General features: G+C 42.5%; 1 protein-coding gene across 20 annotated transcripts in view; it reads left to right on the plus strand.

Moving 5' to 3' along the window:
- Window positions 1-24,217, plus strand: part of GPHN (gephyrin) — a 590,148-nt gene that overhangs the window by 306,226 nt on the left and 259,705 nt on the right. For all 20 annotated transcript variants that reach the window (XM_073348373.2, XM_073348352.2, XM_073348355.2 and 17 more), the window contains one exon: window positions 3,145-3,237. In XM_073348373.2, coding sequence (XP_073204474.1) covers window positions 3,145-3,237 — 93 coding nt within the window. The remainder of the gene's footprint in view (window positions 1-3,144; window positions 3,238-24,217) is intronic.

Below are 24,217 nucleotides of genomic sequence, written 5' to 3' on the forward strand. Positions count from 1 at the left end.
CTTCCTACAGGCCAAAGGGTATTGTGTAAGTCTCTCTCTGTGTCTATCTTACCTGAGATGTGGGCAGGCTTGACAGATCTGCCAAATGCAAGGATCATGCATGGGGCTTAACACTTTGCAGGTCTGAAACTAGATTGTTCACTTTCACTCTCTAATTTTCAGGCAAATCCATGACAATTAGAGATGTGAAGAGAAAGATAATTCCATTTTATGGAGGATTTAATTCTTTTGTAATTTGGTTTCCTTCTGATTTGGAATGGTATCAGAGGCAGTCCATATGGCAGACTACCTCAGACCCTGGAAACTGTAGAATCACCAACTTTGAGGCAGTCTGCATGGCTGCTGAGGAACTGGTCAGGTGATCTGGCAGAAAACCAGGTAGGTTTTAAAACCTGCTGGGCAGATGGGATTCCATTGGACCCTTACCTGGGTTCTACAGGAACTCTGGTGAAATCCAAACATCTTGGCAATTTTTTTCAATTTTGACAAATAGGCAAATTTTGATGAGAAAATGTTTTGATGAGCTTTTCCAATCAGCTCTAATAGCAATGTTGTATTTGGGTTTCCAGTATTACAGGGAAAGGTTCAAATAAAACTATTTTAATTTAATTGGGGGAAAAGAAGTTTCATGAAAAATTTACCATAGGATTTGTAAAATTCTTTTAAAATAAAATTATATTAAACCTACATCTGGGGTGTAAGCTAAATTAATGGCATTCTTTCAAAACATTATCGTTCGTTTCATGACCATCAATACTATTTTAGCCTTTTTCAAACTCAAGACCATATTCACATCTAATCTCATGTTTCAGATCATCACCTTATCAGTCTCCAGCAGTCACAAAAAATAGTTCTTCCTTTCCCTATATAACATTATAGAAAAATGACAGTGCATTCACCTTTTTCTGAGGAATCAAGTCCAACTGCTAGGGTAGGGATCTCTGACTAAATGAAATGCTAGTCTGAATGGTTTTGAGATACTATGATGATGGGCACATTAGAAATGCTGAAGATAAATAGATGCATAGTGTCATTTATGAGAGGGGAAAGATATTTTGCCACTTCTTGCATAGAAGTCTGGTATGATTGCTGTAGCAGCGTCTGGATTCATTAGTAAGTACTGGTCCCCCAATCCAACTTAATTTGAGAAGAAATATCTGAATAATATTTGTTAACAAATAAAACCATCTCTGATGGCCTAGAAATTCACTTTAAAAAACTACACTAACAAGTTTTATTAAAGGGACAATCAAACCTATAAAGACCAGTTTAGATGGGAACATCCCATGAAACATGTCATGTAATACCTAGTTCTAAGAAGACACCATATTAATGGCTTCAGTTTGCTCCCTATTGTAGGTTTTGAAGCACATACAGTATGATCATGCCTGAACCATGTGCATTTCCTGCCTATATAGAGTTTGTGGTACAGTCCATGTGTTGGTTTAAAATGCAGTTTTGATAGAAAATACAAATTCTGTTTTATTTGAATGCAATTTTCATCATGGAGCTATGAGTTTTCTCAGTCCAGTCTTGGAATCATACTCTACTGCAGAGGTGGGCAAACTACTGCCCACGGGTCACATCCTGCCCGCTGGACCCTCCTGCCTGGCCCCTGAGCTCCTGGCCTGGGAGGCTAGTCACCGGCCCCTCCCCTGCTGTCCCTCATCACCCACAGCCTCAGCTCACTGCACCGCTGGCACAGTGCTCTGGGCGACAGGGGTGCAAGCTCTTGCCAGGCAGTGCATCTGTAGAGCCGCAGCCTGACCTGGTGCTCTGTGCTGCGCAGTGGTGTGGTTGGCTCCAGCCGGGCGGCACGACTGCCTGTCCTGGTGCTCTGGGCAGTGCGACTGTAGCGCCACCAGCCACCGGTGCTCCAGGCAGTGCAGTAAGGGGGCAGGGAGCAGGGGGTGTTGGATAGAGGGCAGGGAAGTTCGTGGTGATGGTTAGGGGGCGGTGGTGTGGTTAGGGGTTGGAGTAGTCAGAGGGCAGGGAACAAGGGGGTTGAATGGGGGCAGGGGCCCTCTGGGGTGAGTCAGGAAGGAGGGGGAGTTGGATGGGGCAGTCGGGGGCAAGGGTTCCAGGGCGGTCAGGGAGAAGGGGTGGTTGGATGGGGCAGGGGTCCCGGGGGAGCAGTCAGGAATGAGAGGAGGGGTTGGATGGGGCAGTGGGGGGGGGTCCAGGGTGGTCAGGGGACAGGGTGGGGTGGATGGGGCAGGGGTCCTGTGGGGGCCGTCAGGGAGTGAGAAGCAGGGGGTGGGTCAGATAGGCGACGGGGATGGGGACACGCCTGGCTGTTTGGGGAAGCACAGCCTCCCCAACCAGCCTTCCATACAATTTCGGAAACCCGATGTGGCCCTCAGGCCGAAAAGTTTGTCCGCCCCTGCTCTACTGGGTCCTTGAAAGTGTTGATGTGTAGTAGGGAGCAGAGAAAAGGTGAGCAAGAAGCAGTAATCACCTTTCTGCTGCTGTTTTAGACATACAGCATTCGCTTAATTTGTATTCTTGAATCTTTCCACCAAGAAGCTTACAGCAGTGTTGCTCTCATAATCATCAGGCCATTCCAGTTGAAATTAGAGCATGGAAACCACAGTCACCATGAGAAATATATATGTAGTGTATTGACATATGCTGGGGAGATTAGGCCCAGATCCTCAAAGGCATCTAGATTCCTAACTTCTATTGAAACGAATGGAAGTTAAAAACCTGTAAATACCTTTGAGGATATGAGTCTATATTTGTATTCAGACCTATGTTGGAATATATATGTGTGTGTGTAGTTCAGTATTATAATAAAAAGTTATTAAAGTGTTAAAATTACAATTTTTTTATTTTTCGTTTGGGACTCAGGAAGGATTCTCAATTTCCATTGAGAATCAATATCAATTTTCATTTCCAAAACACATTAGTATTGGTGCCCAAATTACTTTGTCATATATTTATTGGTCATAAAGACAAAAAGAGAGAGAGAGAGAAAAGTGGCCATATAAATTGTCATGTGGAATGTCTTAAAAATTCTCTCCATTGAATATATGAATCCAAGTTTAATTATTGGTACTTGAAGATTTTTAAGCCTTAGGAATTTTTCAGATTTCTATATTAACATTATATGCCAAATCTGATAGTGATGATATTCTCTTTCAGGAGACACTGATAGACTGGTGTGATGAAAAGGAACTTAACTTGATTTTGACAACTGGAGGAACAGGATTTGCACCACGAGATGTCACTCCAGAGGTGAGATATCCTGGATTCACAGCAGTCTGCCCTTCAGCACATAAACTTCCTGGCTGTTAGAAATTTCCTTCATTGCCCTGATTCTGCAGTATCTCTGGACAGATTGGGTGATACACAGCAAAGGAGCAGTAGCAGCAGTAGGGAACAAGTACAGATGAATATTTCTCATAGCTCACGTTGTGAACTCCTGTCTTCAGAGGACCAAAAAAAAAGGCTTTTTGACTGAAACTTGCCATTGGACAGAATAGAGTTCCATCCCGCATACAAAAATAAAAAATACTATAGTATTCAGGAGTAATGTTCCTAAACACTACGTTTAATTATTCTACTATACAGTTACTCTAGTGCTAATAGAGGGTATAATGTGACCTGCACTATGTGCCTGCAAAAGGGAGAAAGGAGATATAAGACACCCCTTTTATTCTCCAATGTTGGGTATACACATTACAGGTCACAGTATGTGTGGTAGGGAGGGAAGAGAAGCCTCTGGAAGGCTGGTACTGCCCTTCCTACACTGGCAGCCAGAACTTTGACACTATGCCTGCTCTGCAGTGTTGAGAAGGCAGAGGTGGAAGGAATCTGCACTAGGTAAAAGGCTGGCACAGTTTCCTTCTGTCCTGGAGCAAGTAGGGAATCAGGAACTATACTGTGACATTCATGGATCACGATGTGATTTCTCTTCTACTCCCAGGAGAGCGCAGCTACATACTGGCTCTTGCTTGGGGCTTATGGTAAAACCACAATCTACTTCACTGTTTTGAACCATACAATATAATTCCCAGACAGATATGGAGATTAAAGTAGAGTTAGGGTTGAGAGTAGATTTCAGTAACTTAAAGGGAAAAACATTACAGAGAAGTGGTAATTGACTCAAGACCAAACATTACAAACCCAAGAAATTCGGAGTTAAGGTTACTTTTAAAAGACATCCAAATACATTAAGGTAAGAAAGTCACAATAAAGGCAACAAAAAAACTTTTAACTCTGCATTCTTGTGACACCATGAAATAACTATATGATTATGATTAAGGTATTTTAGTGTTAGAGTTAAATTAACCTGATATTTTAAATCACCGGCCGCGGGAGGGGAGGGAGGAGAAGTTACACTTTTTTCCCTTCCTGGTATCACTAGAGAACAGAGTTAAGGTTGCTTAGGTGCCTTAAATGTGTATTTTTGTAATTTAGCATGTTTGGATTTCTTTTAAGTGCTAACTTAATTCTGAATTTCCTGGGTTTGTAGCACTTGATTTTGTATTGATTATAACCTCTCCATAATGCTTTTTACTCTTAAATAGATGTTAAGTACTCTCAACCTCAACTCCATCTTAACATAGTTGTTTGTCTGGAAATTTCCTTTTTTTTTTTTTTTTTGTGAAGGTCATTAAAAATGTCAAGAATGAAAACTAAACAATAAACCCAAAGAGAATGTTGTTATGTGATATTTCTGATGATTCAAAGATATGTAGTATCAACTTAAATATTTTCTTTAAACTTTTAAGGCAGATTCACTGGGACATGAGAGCACTGCAAAGCAAAGAGAGCATATTGGCCAGTTACACCTGCTTTGCATTGCCAGAGCACCACAAAGTAGCCAAAATGTACAGGTGAATCTGGCCATCGTTTTGCAATTGACTTATTGGTTTAGAGGACTGTATTACAGATAACAACTCTTTGTGAAAGGATGGGCAGGGGAGAGCCCAATTCCCAAGTTCTGATATTGCTGAACTTTAAGGGCTTGACCTCTGCTCCTGGCTAGTTGCCTTGGCAGTACTGCCTTGGTGCACAGTGGAGTAGAGGCAGCAGAGTCACATGGAGCCTTTCAGGCAATGTTGCCCACAATGAGTTATGGAACCTCAAAGGGCAGTGGCAGTTGTGCCAAGTAATCTACCAATGAAAATTCTTCACACAAGTGTGCAGACTCCCTCATACCACAGAGGCATTAAAACCAAAAGAATTATTACATTTAAATTAGTTACAGAATGGCAATGATGATTGATTGAGTTATCCCTGAGGCAACAGTGGCCCTTTATCTGAGATGTTGAACTGACTTTCTCTGATCCTATATAATCATGACAACTGGATACAAAAAGCATTAACAACTTAGAATGATTGCAACCTAATTTCTTCTAACATAACTTATTCACAAGATTTCAATTGATTATAACTATATGGAAAGTTTTAAGTGTCTCCATTATTCTGTTATTAAAAATCACATGGGAAAAAATCAATAGGGATAAATGCAAAGTACTCCATTTAGGAAGAAACAATCAGTTGCACACATACAAAATGGAAATGACTGCCTAGGAAGGAGTACTGCAGAAAGGGATCTGGGGGTCATAATGGATCACAAGGTAAATAAGAGTCAACAGGGTAACACTGTTGCAAATAAAAGCAAACATTCTGGGATGTATTAGCAGGAGAGTTGTAAGTAAGACACGAAAAGTAATTCTTCTGCTCTACTCCGTACTGATTAGCCCTCAACTTGAGTATTGCGTCCAGTTCTGGGCGCTTCATTTCAGGAAAGATGTGGAGAAACTTGAAATTCAGAGAAGAGCAGCAAAAATGGTTAAAGGTCTAGAAAACATGAACCAGGAGTGAAGATCAAAAAAATTGGGTTTACTTAATCTGGAGACGAGAAGATTGAGAGGGGACATGATAACAGGATTCAAGTACATAAAAGGTTGTTACAAGGAGGAAGGAGAAAATTGTTCTCCTGAACCTCTGAGGATAGGACAAGAAGCAATGGACTTAAATTGCTGCAAGGGCTGTTTAGGTTGGACATTAGTGTTAGGATATAGATATTCAGGCCTGTCTGCAAAGGCCTGTACTTTAAGAATTTAGGTGTATTCTTATCACTTGGCTAGTTATAGAGGTATAAAAGAAAGAATCAAAATCACTGTCTGCCGGTGTAAGGTCCTTCTCTTACTGTGACAGTCTGAGGCCCTGTTCTTAGGCTGAGGCCTTTGGTTAAGCAACAGAGGCAGCCATAAGCTAGGAAGCAAACGGTCACATCCTCACATTCCAAACTAGGCACATTGAAATAAGGTGCTATTGGGCTGTTAGGAATACAATCCTGTCCTGATAGTGCCTATCGCCTCCAGAGGAAGTGCCTAGAAAATGTAAAAGGAAACTTAGTTTGATAGCATCCTGTCTGGCAAGAACTCACTTATCAATAGCTGGTATGTGAAATCCTCACTTCTATATTGTTTTGTCATTATAGTTCCCACTTTGCTATTGTTTGTCTATATAATCTCTGTCTGGTTCTGTGATTGTTTCTGTCTGCTGTAAAATTAATTTTGCTGGGTGTAAACTAATGAAGGTGGTGGGATATAATTGGTTACATAATCATGTTACAATATGTTAGGATTGGTTTAGTTAAATTTCAGGAACATGATTGGTTAAGGTATAGCAAAGCAGAACTCAAGCTTTACTATATAGTCTGCAGTCAATCAGGAAGTAAGGGGGTGGGGGTGGGCGTGGGGGAAATGGGAACAGGGAATGGGGGTAAGGAAATTGGAATCATGTTTTGCTAAAGGGGGAAATGGGAACAGGGAATGGGGGTAAGGAAATTGGAATCATGTTTTGCTAAAGGGGGAAATGGGAACAAGGACACAGGTGTAAGGCTCTGTGGTGTCAGAGCTGGGAAGGAGGACACTAAGGAAGGAAACTGGAATCATGCTTGCTGGAAGTTCACCCCAATAAACATCGAATTGTTTGCACCTTTGGACTTCGGGTATTGTTGCTCTCTGTTCATGCGAGAAGGACCAGGGAAGGAAGCGGGTGAAGGAATAAGCCCCCTAACAATTAGGAAAAACTAACTAATGTCAGAATGGTTAAGCACTGGAAGAAGTTGCCATGTGGGGGTTGTGGAATCTCCATCATTGGAGATTTTTAAGAGAAGGTTAGACATACCTCTATGAGGGGTGGTCTAGATCAGGGATTGGCAGCCTTTGGCACGCGACCCACCAGGGTAAGCCCCATGGCAGGCTGGGCCAGTTTGTTTACCTGCCGCGTCCACAGGTTTGGCTGATCGCAGCTCCCACTGGCCGCGGTTCGCCGTTCCAGGCCAATGGGGGCTGCGGGAAGCGGTGGCCAGCACATTTCTCGACCTGCACCACTTCCCGCAGCCCCCATTGGCCTGGAACGGCGAACCGCGGCCAGTGGGAGCTGCGATCAGCCAAACCTGCAGATGCGGCAGGTAAACAAACCGGCCCGGCCCACCAGGGGTCTTACCCTGGCGGGCCGCATGCCAAAAGTTGCCGATCCCTGGTCTAGATAATACTTAGTCCTGCCCATGAGTGCAGGGAACTGGACTAGATGACCTCTTGAGATCCCTTCCTTTCCTACGATTCTATGAAAAAAGAAAAGACTGATTTAAATTTCTCAGAGGGCCCAGTTTTTAATTAATTTTAACTCAAACTAACGTTTACTTACACAGTCTCAGAAAATTCTATACTCAAAGAGTAAGAGCTGTAAATTTGGGAAGGATATATTGTATTTTTCATATATAACAAAAAGGCTGAATCCCTGCTTTAATTGCAAAATGAAACTGCCTTAACTATGAAATTGTGGCCATCACCTCCATAATATTATCATTTCTAAGGGTTCTTTTGAGCAAATGTTGAAGGAAAAAACCCTGTCTGTTTGCATTTAAGTGATATCAGCGTGTTTAAAAAAAAAAGAGCACTTTAGCTGCAGAATGAATTATTTTCCTTTGAAGATAACAGGAAGGCAAATACATAATAGAAAAACCAGTAGTTAAAATGTATTTAATTTTATAAATAAATATCAACTAAATTAAAATAACTTTACTCGAATATTGGAGTTATTAAAAATAAAAGTTTGTGATGTAGGAAATTCATAATGAAGGTTCACAAACAACCTTTACTCTGACATTGTATCCCACCTATGGTCCACTTGTTTTTGGAGCAGTATCTTAATCACATCAGGTCATTGCAATTATCAGAGGTAACCTAATCAATATATATTTTGAAGGATGAAGATTGTGCTCATTGCCTTATAAGGAATGGTGGCTATGAGACTGTAATTATAGACTGTATATGAAAAGATCAGAGGTTAGGTATTTCTTACTGCCACTGGGTGGTTAAATTTGAAGCAGTCTGTCTTTGTAGGTGATCCTGAATGGTGGTGGTGAAGGTGGTAGTTCTGTATCTATAGTATGGTAGATGATGTTTCTTGACTTTAGCAAAGCTTTTGACACGGTCTCCCATAGTATTCTTGTCAGCAAGTTAAGGAAGTGGGCTGGATGAATGCACCATAAGGTGGGTAGAAAGCTGGCTAAATTGTCGGGCTCAACGGGTAGTGATCAATGGCTCCATGTCTAGTTGGCAGCCGGTATCAAGTGGAGTGCCCCAGGGGTCGGTCCTGGGGCCGGTTTTATTCAATATCTTCATAAATGATCTGGAGGATGGTGTGGATTGCACTCTCAGCAAATTTGCGGATGATACTAAACTGGGAGGAGTGGTAGATACGCTGGAGGGGAGGGATAGGATACAGAAGGACCTAGACCAATTGGAAGATTGGGCCAAAAGGAATCTGATGAGGTTCAATAAGGATAAGTGCAGGGTCCTGCACTTAGGACGGAAGAACCCAATGCACAGCTACAGACTAGGGACCGAATGGCTAGGCAGCAGTTCTGCGGAAAAGGACCTAGGGGTGACAGTGGACGAGAAGCTGGATATGAGTCAGCAGTGTGCCCTTGTTGCCAAGAAGGCCAATGGCATTTTGGGATGTATAAGTAGGGGCATAGCGAGCAGATCGAGGGACGTGATCGTTCCCCTCTATTCGACATTGGTGAGGCCTCATCTGGAGTACTGTGTCCAGTTTTGGGCCCCACACTTCAAGAAGGATGTGGATAAATTGGAGAGAGTCCAGCGAAGGGCAACAAAAATGATTAGGGGACTGGAACACATGAGTTATGAGGAGAGGCTGAGGGAGCTGGGATTGTTTAGCCTGCAGAAGAGAAGAATGAGGGGGGATTTTATAGCTGCTTTCAACTACCTGAAAGGGGGTTCCAAAGAGGATGGCTCTAGACTGTTCTCAATGGTAGCAGATGACAGAACGAGGAGTAATGGTCTCAAGTTGCAGTGGGGGAGGTTTAGATTGGATATTAGGAAAAACTTTTTCACTAAGAGGGTGGTGAAACACTGGAATGCGTTACCTAGGGAGGTGGTAGAATCTCCTTCCTTAGAGGTTTTTAAGGTCAGGCTTGACAAAGCCCTGGCTGGGATGATTTAACTGGGAATTGGTCCTGCTTTGAGCAGGGGGTTGGACTAGATGACCTTCTGGGGTCCCTTCCAACCCTGATATTCTATGATTCTATGATGATATTTCCAGTATGAACTGGAGCCAAAAGCCAGGAATTGCAATTGCTGAGGTAATCATATCACTCTGGTTGTTGATATCTTTACTCTGTTCATTGGGATACTAGGGTTTGGGTGCATATTAGAAATGTGGTGTGAAATTGTTGTTTGGCTTTATGGTGGCTTGGTGTAATGAGGTTGTTGAGAGTTAAGCTTATTTGTGGAACCTCAGTTTTTACATTTCCAGCTTTGTAATCCTTTTTTTCTAGAACTGCAGGATAACAGTGTTTTTATTTAATTGATATACAGATAGAATCTTAACAGAAAGTTAATGATATTTTGCCTTACACTTTTAAGGAATTATTTTAAAACATTGACACGATAATTTGTTGTAGATCATTATATTTCATTCTGATATAAAAACATATTTTGCTTAAGGCAATCAAATAACTTGAGGTAAAAAGTGCTAGTATAGACATATCCTCTATGTCCTCCCCCATCTCCATGCACATTCTTTGTCATATACCATCTTGCAAAATACACCTAAAATAGCAAACATATGTTCCTGCATCCCTTAAAAAAACACAAAATTCTCCTGCCTCTCTCCAAAATTTCTCACTTGCTGTAGCCAACTATTCCACTCTCTTTGAATGTCCCTCTTGTGATTGATCCAAGGGCTACCCTTGTATACCACAGCTGGTCACATGACTGTCACTTGGCCCTTAGGGAGCTACAGTTCCCCAGATCCCCCAACAAATTACATCCCACCTCATGCCTGCCCTTAAAGGGCCCAAGCCTGCAAACATGGTCACTTTGCCGCAGATGATTACTACCTTAAAGAGCACAGACAATCTTGTTACAAAGACTAATCCTAATCCCTACAGTACCCTGTTATAGCCCATTAGTAATTTGATGCTTTGTAATTTGTCGGTACTGGTAGACAGTTTTCAATCCATATGAATAGATTTTTATCCAAGCTAATTTTCTGGGGTTTTTTTTATTAAATTCAATTAGGAGTTTGAGATACTTGATCAAAAACTTTATATATACTGTATCAAAAATCCAAATATGATATGTATACTGTGTGTTCCTTTAGTCCACCAATTTTGTAATTCTTTTTTAAAAAATTGTAAGGCAAGATTTTTTATGGGGAACTGATAGTGACCCCCTATATTTAGATTACCTACTACTTTTCATGATAAAGAATTCTTGCCAATACTTTTTGCTCCATTCTTTGTGGCAAACCTTTGCTGTTTGGCAGGAGATATTTCCTCAGGCTAAAGAAGTGCCTTTTCTTTGTCCTGTGAAATTCCAGTCAGATTTAGCTAAATTGTAAAGCTTAAAAATCACAATTTCCCATCTCTTATTTGTGTTCCTCAGGAGAATTTTGGCAGCATGCCAGAATCACTGAACATCTAAAAAACCTTGCCCTGCTGCCATCAGAGCAGCAGCAGACACTGCGCTGGGGACACCTATGAGCTCCAAAGCAGCTGTAGCAGGATATGGGATTGGGGAGGGAGATTCTGCCTCAGTTCCATTTACTGAAATGACATTGACCAGAGAGTGGCAGAATTCTGAGGAAGAGGGAAAAGTCTGAGGGTAATATAAATATGCAGAGACAACACTCTTGAAGAACTCCAGTTATTTGTAAATAACTTTTCTTCTTCAAGATAGGCTTACGTATTCTTGCTGCTGGGAATTTAGCAAGCAATACAACCCCAGGAAGGCAAGCTAAAAACTTACAGTTAAATAGCAATTGTAAAACTGCCATCCCAAACTGAATATCTGACTGAGAGGCCAAGTTGAGAGAGTAACACTATATAAAGGTGTGCATATGACTCCAAGTTCCTTCTCTACAGATTTCCAGGCGTGGACAAATCTGAATATGACAAATAAACAAGGGTGTAGTAAGTAAGAGTACTGAGGTGATTTTACCTCTGTATACAGCACTGATGAGATAGATACTGGAATACCATGTAGAGTTGTGGTGTCCATGTTTTAAAAAGGATGTTGAAAATTTGGAGAGGGTGCAGAAGAGAGCCACAAAAATGATTCCAAGGCTGGAGAAAATAAGTTGTAAAGACAAACTTAAAAAGCTCAATCTGTTTAGCTTAGCCAAAAGAAGATTGGGAAGTGACTTAGGTACAGTGTATTAGTGCTTCCACAGAAAGAAAATACTGGGTACTGAAGTGCTCTTTAATCTAGCAGAGAATGACATAACAAGAACCAGTAGCTAAAAAGTGAAGCCAGACAAATTCAAATTAACAGTGAAGGCGATTATTAATCATCGAAGTAAACTGCCAACAGGACTGGTGGAATCTCCATGTCTTAGTGTCTTCATATCATGACTGGATGCCTTTCAGGAAGATATGCTCTAACCAAACAGAAGTAATTGGGATCAATGCAGAAATAGCTGGGTGAAATTTAATGAAATTTACAAGTCAGACTAGATGATATAATGGTCCTTTCTGGGCTTAAACTCATATCCATCTATTAATCAAAATCTATGAAATCAGTTGGAGCAAATCCACAGGGGCAATTTTTAACTGCATCCTGACTTTTGGATAGCCAGTGGAGTTGTTTGAGGGTGAGAGGTTGATATGGTCACAGATCTTTTCTCTTTGGATATGTGAGAAAGCTGGTAATGTCTGCACAGGATGTGATGATGAAAATATCTTTCAAATCTTTAATCAGTTCTGTGAACCTGTTAATATGAGGAGATTGAAAGATACAGAATACCAGATTCTGAATATTCATAGTACCTAGGTTAGAATCCTCAACCAGCCTGGTTGCTTATTTTATTTTTGCCCCTTTAATAAATAGTTTTGTTTGCTTCACCACAACTTTCCCTGGTACATTAAAAAGCAAGCTAATAATTCCCACCTCTGTCTTCCCATTGTATTTAAGATATTCACAATCCTCTGCTCAAATTAGAAAAAAACTACAAAGATTTGAATGTTTCATGTACATTGAAAGATAAAAGATGAGATATCCTATTTTCTGGCCTGTGATAGATTTAATTTGACGTCTATAAATCAGATTTTTATTCCATGGTAACACCAGAAAATGGAAGAAGACTCTGCATATCCCATGAGTAGATAATTGGTCACTTTCAGGCTAATACTGGAAGAGTAATGTGGTTATAATTGATTTAATTCTATACAAAAGTTACCTGTGTTGTTGCTGCTGTTGTCTTAATTGACAATCATGGATTAATATATGCAGTGTCGTTTTAGCCGTGTCAGTCCCAGGATATTAGAGAAACAAGGTGAGAGACATAATATCTTTTATTGGACCTACTTTTGTTAGTGAGAAAGACAAGCTTTCATGCTTACACAGAGCTCTTCTTCAGGTCTGGGAAGGGGAGAGGGGAAACAGCTGGCAAGGTTGTAGTGTGTTAAAATATAGAACCCGCTATAACAATAATCTGTAACTCATTAAGAAACCCTCCAAGCTGCTTCCCCCTCCTTCCTTTCCTCTCTATGACTGGAGGGGTGTGATTGGTCCACTTCACCTTGAATGATCCCTTGAAATATGAGTTAACTCAGTGTTTCCCAATTGGTATAATGGAGCACACTGGTGTGCCATCAAGCTCGAACAGGTGTGCCCTGGAATTTTTTTAAAAACTACATGTGAGAACAAAAAACCTTCCCTTGTATTTTAATTAGTGTTGGAGCCAGATCCCATTCTGTACTTTTGCTCTCTGGGATGAGACCCCTTTCAAATATTATGCATGTGTCACATTCCTTTCCCCAAAGATAGGCAAAGTAAGAAAAATGCTGCTTGAAAACTTATTAGCGTTTGATTCAAGGATACTTTGTATTTTCACATGTGATGTTGATAATTTGTGTTTTAATGGTTATAAAATTTTAACATTTTGATTCTCGGCATATGTCCATGTGCCTCCCCAGATTTCTGCCTTCCGTTTAGCAGAGAAGTGTTCAAACTGTGGGGTGTGACCCAGAAAGGGGCACACCCTATAGTTTGAAAACCATTGCCTCCTGCCAGGAGCCAGCAGATCAGAAGCTGGTGAGAACTGCCCGACCCACTTGGTCCCCTGGCTCTCTGAGCTGTGGGAGCTGGGGCACTGGCTGGCTTTTCTGCAGCCCTCCCTGCTCTGGTCCTCAAGCCGAGCTGGGCTACCTCTGTATTGCTGGGCGCTCCCCAGGCAGAGCAGGCGGCACAGCTCCAAACCCCGACACACTCTTTCCTCTCCCCTAAAGGAGCCTGGCTCTGACTGGCGCTGACCGCAGAGGCCAACTGCTATGAGGTGCTCGACACTGCCCTAGCATTCCTGTCTCTGCTGCTGCTCCACAGAATGTGGTGGTCACCATTAGTACCAAAATGCAATGCTGAAAATTCTGCAGTCTCTCTATGTGGAAATAAATACATATATGATTCTTGCATATAAATACTGAGCTTATTGCTAATAGTCCATCAAATAGTCAGGTGGTGTTAGTATCTTTCAGTCATTATTGATCTGCCTGGGATCTGAACTAGCAATTTAGCAGTGAAAAGCCATACAGCCCACTACCAATCTCTTGAACCATCCGGTGGTCTGACCTTAGGAATATTTTTTTCTTTTTATAACATGAATAGTGTTTAAAGTTCCTATCTCCAGAATTTCTGAATACATCTTTGGCATGAAAGGTTTAATACGTGAGAAAAAAAGTGTATTTAGAAAAGTTACCCAAGCTGTTGACTGGAAAAAGATTAGGAACTATTAGCATAATAAGATGCCAGTCATTAATATGTATAGGATTTGACAGAAATGGATGTATATACACAAGCTTCCAAGGTCATCTGACTTCTCCAGTCGCATCTTCAAATGATAATTTTTGCAGAGAGAGGAAAAATGAATGCATGGAGGGACTACTACTATAACTACTATGGAAAATCAAGAAATATGAGAAAACAACTTCTTAAAAATGGAAATGATACCCTTCAATACAATGGAAAAAGGACACTTGTACATATCAATATATATTGATACTTTCATGATATAACGTTCATAACTATGACATGAATAAAGGAAAAACGTAAAACTGAGTTCAGTGTGCACTTCAGAGATATGTTAATGATTGCATTTTACTGAAATATCAAGGACAAAAGGGGGACCCTAGGTGAGTTCTTTGTTTCTGCACAAAGAGATTGTGAGCCTACAGGGAAATACAGTGCTGGATGGGAGTCTAATCAACATGTACTCTGCAAATTTTGTGTACTGCAAAAGTCAGTGTCAGTTGTCAAGCGAAAATCTCCACATAACTCTGAATGTTTAGGGATTAAAATAAAAATAATTGAGTTGGGAGGAGGATCTGGGAGTAAAACGCTGCGTAAAAGCTTGCACATTATAGGAAAAGGGGTAGGATCTTGCAGTGCTCACTTATAAAATGTGTAGGTTAGCACAGGATTCAGTGTGCTTGTTGAAACCTTCAACCCTTGCAGTGCAAATCACTGGTGATTAGCCACATTCTTTAAGTGGTGATACTGTTTTGGAATTAAGGAGATTACAAATATTGGGCTTGATTTTTCACTGGTTTACACCTTGTGCAGCCTCTTGCAGGAATGCAAAGTGGGTGTAAAATGCTACTATTTTATTTGGTTGTGTCTCACTCCCTCTTTGCTGTCACATGGCACAGGTGTAAACGACTACCCAAGATGCAATGCAATGGAGAATCAGGGCCATTTTGCTTGTATTTGTTTCTTATGTGAAAGTCTGAAATTCTGAAGTATTTATAGGTATTTATAGTATTTATTCTGAGGTATTCACATACATGAATAAAAGAATAACTAAAATGGGCACTGTTGTCTGGAAGCAGTCCTTTTGGGTAAGTTTTGCCTCCATTCATACTTACTTGCTATCTGAGACTATCCTGGTATTTCTGCATGGCTACACTGGAAACTTGAAAGCACTGTCTCGGGAGCGCTCCCGCAGCAGCGCTTTGAAGTGCGAGTGTGGTCCTGCAAGAGCGCTGGGAGAGAGCTCTTCCAGCACTCCTGGTAATCCACCTCCACGAGGGGATTAGCTCCAAGTGCAGGGAGCCTGTTTACACTAGCACTTTAAAGCGCTCTGACGTGCTGTGCTCAGGGGGGGTGATTTTTCACACTCTTGAGCCAGCAAGTTAGAGCGCTATAAAATGTAAGTGTAGCCAAGCCTTAAGAGTGCTCTGTGCTTCTGAAATCCCGGCAGTGCTTTCTGGAGCATCAAAACTAGTGGATGTTCTATTGTGCAGGAGAGTTTGAATCAAACTGCTGGGCTACAGGGTCTTGCTGCCAAGGGTTCTTTCTTTTCCTGCAATCAAATGTGGAGGGAGACATACTAAGGGTGACCAGTTTTTAAAGGGACAGTCCCATATTTAAGCCCTCCTGCAGGTGTCCCGTGTCCCATATTTTCTGTCTTCCCTCCCACCCACAGTACTGGTGGGTCCTGCTGCTGGCCAGATCCCTGCTCGCCAGCCGCCTGCACACCAGTGGTGAGTGGGGTGGTCCAGTTGCCGACAATGGGGAAGGGTGCGAGGCTGGAGGTGGGGGAAAGATGCAGTGCATTGGGCCAGCCGCTCCCCCGCTGGTCTGTCAGCGCAGACCCTGCTGCGTGCTGTCTCTTGGCCAGCAGGGCCCTGTCACCCCATCCCATTTCCATCCAGCACTGGCTGCGCACTGTGAGCTGTGGTGGTTGGTAAGTGGAGGCAGGCACCAGGCAGCGGCCAGTTACGTGTTGCCTCTGCTGCCCACCGATCAGCCTTTTACATGCTCCTCCACTCCGTGTCCTTTCCCTGCTTTGCCCCTTCCCCCCCACTCCAGCCCCACTGCTCCTCCATATTCCCCCCCAGTGGGGCATGTCCCACTCTCAGCGCTGTGCAGAGAACCAGCCCCTGGTCGGTGCGTTCAGCTCACCAACAGCCTGGCCGGCAGGCTCCTTCCTTCCCCCACTGCCGACACCCCAGGAAAGCCAAAGACCCTCCGGACCGGGGCACTGGCCAGGAGGCACCGAGCCCTGCATGTGCCAAAGCTCCACACCGCACTGGCACAGAGAAGCATCTCTGCCCCTCAGCTAACCTATGGAATGGTGTGGAGAGGAAGCGATTTCTAGCCTGTTCACGTCTCAAACCTGCAGACTCCACAGAAACTCCCCAGGCAGGGGCTTAGCACCTTCTTCACCCAGCCCTGGGTCTTTCCCCCGGGATCGGGGGACTACTCCGTCCCTTAGGCACCCTCCCCTGCTGAGCCATGCTGAAGCCCTGCAGTCAGGTTCCCTGGAGCACAATGCATTCTTAGGGTTTAACCCTTTCCTACGTGTGCTCTACCCAGGGGCCAGAGGCAACTGGGTTATTTCTGTGGCCAGCAGCAGCCTAGAGCTCTGCAAAGACATGGGCCAGGTCATCCCTTTACCCCATCCTCATCCCGTGCGGCTGGAAGCCGCTCCTGTCCCTTCCCTCCCACACAGTGCGGAAAGGCTGCTGCTGGCCACATTCTGGTGTGAATCCTGGCATGAATCTTGGGGGCAGGGGGAACATGTGACCCTGCATGCCCCCACCCCATGTGTTGCCTCAGGAAGATGCAGTTCCAGCTACCAGGAGAGATGGGTCCCAGCCAGGCATGGAGGGGAAAGAGTGCCCAGCAGGGAGGGTAGGGTTGGTCGGTCATCCTCCCTGTGTGAGAGAGGCAGGGCCAGCCCACAACATTTTGGCTCCTGAGGCGGGGAGCTCAAATGACGCCTCGCTTGGGCCAAAACTTTGAAAGGTCTCAATTCTGCCTTCTTCCTGTTCTACTCCTCTCATGGTACTGCTCTGCTACCTACCCCAATAAAAGAGAACTAACAACTTAAAATGCCTTGTTCAAAAGTTTTAAGTAACGCTTAACTTTCAAATGCCTGAACAGCAAATGTAACTTTTCTTGTCTGCATAGTAAACACTGGCATTTTTATCTGTTTGCATAATCGAAGTGTGCCATGCCTTTCCATGCCTTTCCATGCCTTCTTGGTTGCAAAGATTTGAACTGCATCCTGAAGGTCCACAGTGTGGGCCAGCTCATGCTCTACTGAGATGGTTGCAAGGCCAACCAGCCTCTCCTATGTCATTGTGGAGCGTAGATGTGTTTTTATTAACTTCAGCTTGGAGAAGCTGCTTTCTCCACTGGCAACTGTTACAGGAAGTGTTAGAAGTATGTGCAGAGCCACAAAAGCATTTGGAAAGAGGGCTGTCATCTTATTTGTGCACCTATATTCCAGAACAGCCTTTGGAGTTGATCCTGCTGAAATGTATCTTGAAAGGGCTTTCAGTTCATCACCTAAATCACTTGCATCAATACCGTGCATGTCATCCTTTGTCAACACTGTCTCTAGTGCCCTGCATTGCTGGTATAGGTCTTCTTCAGGTATAGTGAGGAGTTTTGGAATATCATACAACATTCCAAATATACTGCTGTGTTCCTTGAGCTGCATGAAACGTTCTTCAACTGACTGTATTGCACAATCTAGCACCTGGCTAAAGAATTCAACTTTGAATTGTTGTTTGGGGTCTCTTATGGGATAATCCCGTGCTTTGTAATCAAAATGTCTGACTCTTGTATTCTTGAATGGATGGGAAAATAGCTTCAGTGTGAAGTTCCTCTGCCAGCTTCTGTGCGCTCTTCAGAACTTTTTGAAATCCCTCATCTGACCGGTACGTCTGTAGGTATGACTTTGCTTTCTCTAGTTGTTCCATTGCTCCAGATAGATCAAGGTCAACACCTTGGCATCTCTTGCTTACAACATTTATTTCAAACAGTATGTCATGCCACAACACTAAGCCACAGAGAAATTTGAAGTTATGTATGTTTCTGGTGATTCCATTTCCCTCTGCCACTGTTCTCCCACAAACAGTTCCTGTCATAGCATTATCCTCCATAATGGCAACTATGGCATCATCTATCTTCCCAATTTGGTGTTTGATAGGCTTTATCGCCTCCACTCTACTTTCCCATCGTGTGGCACTCTGGTTTCAGTGTCAGAGAGGATGTTCCCATATGTTGCTTCAAAATTTGCCATCGTTGAATTGATGCAGAGAAAAATATATAGATGCTTTGAATAACATTAAAAAATTCAGCAGCCTCACTAGAAACTGATGCTGCATCACTGATCACCAAGTTCAATGAATGAGAATTGCATGGGACAAAAAAAGCTTGATGGTTTAACTCTCTGATCTGTGTCTGCACTCCTCTGTTCTTTCCTGTCATGTTGGCACCATTATCATAGCCCTGATCTCTCATGTCAGCTATCGCAATTCTCGTATATTCCAGCTTTTTAAGAAGCACATTTGTCATACCAGCTCCTGTAGTATCATCAATGTCAATATATTCTAGAAAGTGCTCTCTGACAGTCACCATTGCAGGGACATTTTCACTAGGTTCTGTTGTTGTTACAAAATGCATTCAAGTCATTTGTTCTGTATGGCTGATGTCAGGTGTGCAGTTCAAACTAACAGAGGAATATCTTGCTGATTTCAGATCTGCCACAATCTTCTGTTTGACTTTTGTTACCAGGAACTGTATGATCTCATTTTGAATTGTTTTTCCAAGGTAGTGGTGTGTGTACATTTCTTGGGTGAGCATCAGCTTTCGTGAGCTACAGTTCACTTCATCGGATGCATTCTGTAGCTCACGAAAGCTTATGCTCAAATAAATTTGTTAGTCTCTAAGGTGCCACAAGTACTCCTTTTCTTTTTGCGAATACAGACTAACACGGCTGCTACTCTGAAACATTTCTTGGGTGGTGACTCTTCTTAGATGCTCCTAGAGTATAGCATCAAACTCAAAGCCATCAGTTTCACAATTTTAAGGAAGTTTCCATTGTTTGGCACTTACTGCTGATTTGAAGTGCCACGCAGTGCTAGGTTTTGGGTAGCAAGCATTCTCACAATGGCAATGAGCTTTTTCAGAGCGTTTTGCCAGTAAAGAGACTCTGATGCAATCTTCTCTTGATGCTGATCATCTATGGTGCCCTTTAACCTTGGTCTCACCTCAAGCTCTTTCCACCTATGGAATGCTCTCTGGTGATTTGCTGCCTTCTCATGGCATGCCAGATTTCTAGCCAGATTTTTCCAGTCCTTTGTTCCTGTAGAACCCAGTGTGGCTGGAACATTAGACTGGAAGAGTTTGCAACAAAAACAGTATGCAGCATTCTGGGTTTTTGAGTACATAAGCCATGGCCTCTCCACTTTGTCACCATTGGGGATTTCATGCCAGTAATGTGTTGGATGGACACTTCTATTTTCATTGTCTTTGGGGAACATGAAGTTTTTCACTTGCTGTGGCCTGTGCAGTACAAGGAAGTCCCTCAGGATACTGCTCAAGTGGGTCCACAGTCCTGGATCATCTAGACTTAAGGAACTAAACTCAGCAGCAGCTGTTTCTTGTGCCTCCACCACACTCTTCTCTGATCTACACTTTTCTTCAGGAATGTGCATGGTTACATCCATTTGAGATGGAGATATTGATGCTGCAGTAGCTGCCAGGTCACCTGCACTCTGACTAACTGGAATATCAGGCATCTCCTCACCACTCACATCCTTACTGAGGCCGGAAGGCTCACCATGAACATTTGTGTCTATGTATCTCAGGAGAGCTCTTTCCTGCTTAGATGGAAAAGCTTCCTTTGCTTACTTTCTTTTTCTGAATGCTGCCCCAGAGGGGTATTTTCTTCTTTCATTCATGACTGCTGTTCTGTGCTATAGTGGGCTCTCAACACTCAGTTGAAGGGGACAGACAAACAGGCTGATAGCAGGGCCTGAGTGAGGGAAGATATCAGCGTCTTAAGGGCCTAACTGGCTCCTACTACTTCAGTTGACTGCCTGTTCTCCTCAAGTGGGTTCAGGGAAGCAACAGGAAACAGGAAGCTCCCTGAGAAGCTGGTGTTAATGAGTCCAGGCTCCTGGGGGTGCTAGAGAGGTACATAAGAGGCTCCTCCTCCTCTCTCTCCCTGCAGCTCCTGCTGCTTTCTGTTATCTCCTCTCACCTTTTCTCCTGAGAGGGAATACATATGCACCACCAGCAGACACAATTTTCTACACTCTGGGTCCTCGTGTCACCACCCCCCCCCCTTATCAAAAAGGGAAGGACTAAAATGTAGAGGATTTGCAGTAGATTAGGGGCTTGGGTCCTGTTACTCCATATGGTAGAACTCCAGGAGACCCTTTTCTCTATTCTCTCTTATTCTTTTATAACAAAATGTAGTGATTCCTCGTATTGGAAGATTGGTCCTTCAGAGAGCAATTCCAGCTACAATGGATAGCACTAGAGGTGTTTTACCTAGTATGCTATATCTGCTATATTATGCAGCCTTGACATGATATATATAATCATTAGCTAGGACATTGTAAACAGTAATGTATGAAATTAAAAGAAAATGTAGACTGCATATCAGGAAACTTTTCCTATTTCCTGTGAATAGCCTCCCATGGGAAATGTTAGAAACCTCTTTATTTTGCTCTTTTACAACTGGATTAGAGAAAGCACTGAAAACTGTGTTATAGAGAACAATCTGTACTGGCAAGGAGAACGGACAAGAGTTTTCCTTCTCTAGTTTCTATCATTGTGAGTAACATTATTTGTTACTCTGTGTATTCAAGTACAATCTATCCTACAATCTGTTTACTCCTCACTTACTATTCTCTTATTTTAGTACCAAGTACAAAACATGCAAAGTAATCCATCTATTTCATTTTTATATATATATAAACTTTAAAAGCTCTTTGATAGATTCTTACAGTTATGGAGAAATGGAGGAGGGGAAGAACAAGATGTTTACCACAAAGACCATATTGCTGGACTTTTAGTCTTGAACAGGTCTTTTGGATCTTTGTTCTAAACGTCATTGTGGATAGTTCAGTCAAAACATCTGCTCATTGCACAGTGGCCAAAGAAGTGAATAAGATATTACATTGTGTTATGAAAAACATAGAGAATAATACTAAAAATCTGCTAAGTAATTAAATGTCACCCTTGTACTGTGTTCTGTTCTCGTCACACCTTCTCAAAAAGGATATAACAGAAATAGAAACAGTCTAGAGAAAGGAAGCAAAAAAGAGCAGAGACATAGAAGACTTCTATATGAGGGAAAATTAAAAAGATAAGGACTAGGAGGCAAAAGTTTACTTTAAAGGTATACAAAATACAGAAGTGAAACATTTTTGAACCAAACCCGTTAACAAAATATCTCCTCGGTTGTGCATTTTGTTGTTATTTGGGGGCTTGGGGAGAATTCCAGCATCAGAGTATTGTTTTCTCATGTAATCCTTCCCTTTTACCCGTCAGAACTCTCTTACCACCACAGTTAGGAGAAAGACTAGGCAGGGCAAAGACAGTAGTGTGCTTCTATTTGTGTTCAAGGAAATATTAGCATCTCAGCTGTAGGTCATTAATCACCCTGCCTTTATTATTCCCTATAAATATTATACAAAAAAAATTCATGTGCTAAAATGTTTTCTGCTAATTAGGCACTTGTGGTTGTGTTCACAGGGACTGTTCTTTCCTTCTCAAATTGTGAAACTCTTGTTGATAGTGGGGAAGAAAATAAATATTTTATAAAACCTTCAGTAGACCATGTGTGACCATTATCACATCTTGTGATCTGACTGATAACTTCCAGGCTTTTTCCATCAAAGCCTAACTCTGTCCCATATATTTAGGAATATGATTATCTAAGCATGATGTATATAATCCTAAATTACTCCTTTTATTATTATATTATCCACATTTCAAACCTCTTTCCATTTCTTACATTTCATTGTCTAACCCTGTTCAGTTGCTTCATATATTAAAGTTTGTTTATGGTTTCCTAAGAGTCATTTGTTCTCGCTCATTCCCACTGAAGTCTTGGGTAGAATCTCCCCCTTAAAGAAAAGATGCTAGCCATTGTGTTTATGATGCAATGCAACTAACTCTGGCCACATCTATTCATGATATCACATGAGCTGCTGAAGCTGCCAGCAGGTATTCTGAGTATCATTTTTACTGTACAATATTAACAGCTACTCTGGTTCCATTGCTTACAGCAAACTATAATTGACTAGTGTGTGCCCCTTACTTATCCTATCATATTACTGGTTACTCTTGATTCTTTCTTAGGCTACATTTTCCTCTACCATTTTCCAAACCCAAGTAACAGTGCTTGATATTGGGGAGTTGTTTTGGACAGGATAAGGAAGACATTCCATTCTGTGGCCAGTAGACCCTGACCCATCAGCTACAGCCTGTCACTGCCTTACCATGCTCACAAACCCTGCTGCATAAGGATGTACAGCAAATCCCTGTGGATACTGGCTTTGTGACTTTTCTGAGTTTCCCAAATCTTGGCTCAGCACCACACAATACAACTAGTGCATCTTTCTCCTGCTTCTGAGGTTCTCTGCAGTTTGGAGAAGAGATAAAGATTTGTTATTGCTTATATTACCTATCCAAAATGGGATGTAGGTATTTTTCAATCATGCTGTATGAAATCGATGCATAGGTGGCTGACTACATGTAAAAAAGTACTTCATGCTTTGTATTAGAAGCGGTTGAAGTGGAATTTACAATGACCAGGATAAAACAATGGATATAATACGTGGCCAAAAGAGATACCATTGTAAAGTAGAAAGCCAGGGAAGCCATGACACGAGGGGGAGAGTGCTGACTCAATAAAAGGAGATGAAAGCTGGCAGGTAGGAGAAAAGACCCTAATTCAGTTAGTGAGGATGGGATGCAAGTTGGAAGTCAAGCAAAGGCAACAATTATATTGCAAGAACTGAGGTTAGGAGCCTTCAAGAAAGCACCAATTCTTTTTAGGGTCTGGTAATGGAGGTTAGGAGGCTCAGAGAAATCCTGTACTATAGGACTATGGGATGTGGAGGACAGAGATTGGGAAGCAGGGAGAGGGCTTTACTCCATCATTGTGAAGGAGTTTGGAAACCGTGGAGGATGTTGATCCCATTGGTGAGTGCAAGTTTGGCAGCTGGAAAAAGAGTCCTGATCCCAACAGAGGTTGAGAAAGAAAGAGAGTGCTTATTCTGTCAGTTGGATTGAAGTTGAAGGAGAGGACTCTGGTTCCATTAGTGGGGTGGAGATTGAGAGAAGAAGATGCTGATTTGGCTGATAGAAAGGATAGAAGAAATAATGCAGAGTGACAAGACAACTTCAGGGAGGAGGATGGAATTCCAATTACTGGCATTCGTTGTCATCTTTTTAGAGTCTTTTTGTCCATTCCTTTGAATTTACTGCCTTTGATATGACTCCAAGAAAATTGGGGCACAGCAATGTCCAAATAGGGACTCTGGAATGAGAGATGGGCGAATTTTATAAGTTCTTCGAGTGCTTGCTCATGTCCATTCCACATTAGGGGTGTGCTCACCCCATGCACCGGTGCCAGAAGTTTTTCCTTCAGCAGTATCTGTAGGGGTGCGGCTCTGGCATCCTCTCCTTCACAGCAAAATGGTGAGAGTCCTGATGGGCAATATGGCTTCGATGTTCTACATCAACAGGCAAGGAGGAATGTGCTCATCAGCTCTCTGCCAAGAGGCTCTCCATCTCTGGGACTTCTGCATCTGGAAGCTGGTCACCACCCTGGCATCAGGAATGCCCTAGTAGCTCACCTCAGCAGGGACTTCTCCTCTTATCACGAGTGGTTGCTCCACCCGGAGGTGTCC

This window comes from Lepidochelys kempii, chromosome 6 (assembly GCF_965140285.1).
Source record: "Lepidochelys kempii isolate rLepKem1 chromosome 6, rLepKem1.hap1, whole genome shotgun sequence".
Classification (NCBI taxonomy): Eukaryota; Metazoa; Chordata; order Testudines; family Cheloniidae; genus Lepidochelys; species Lepidochelys kempii.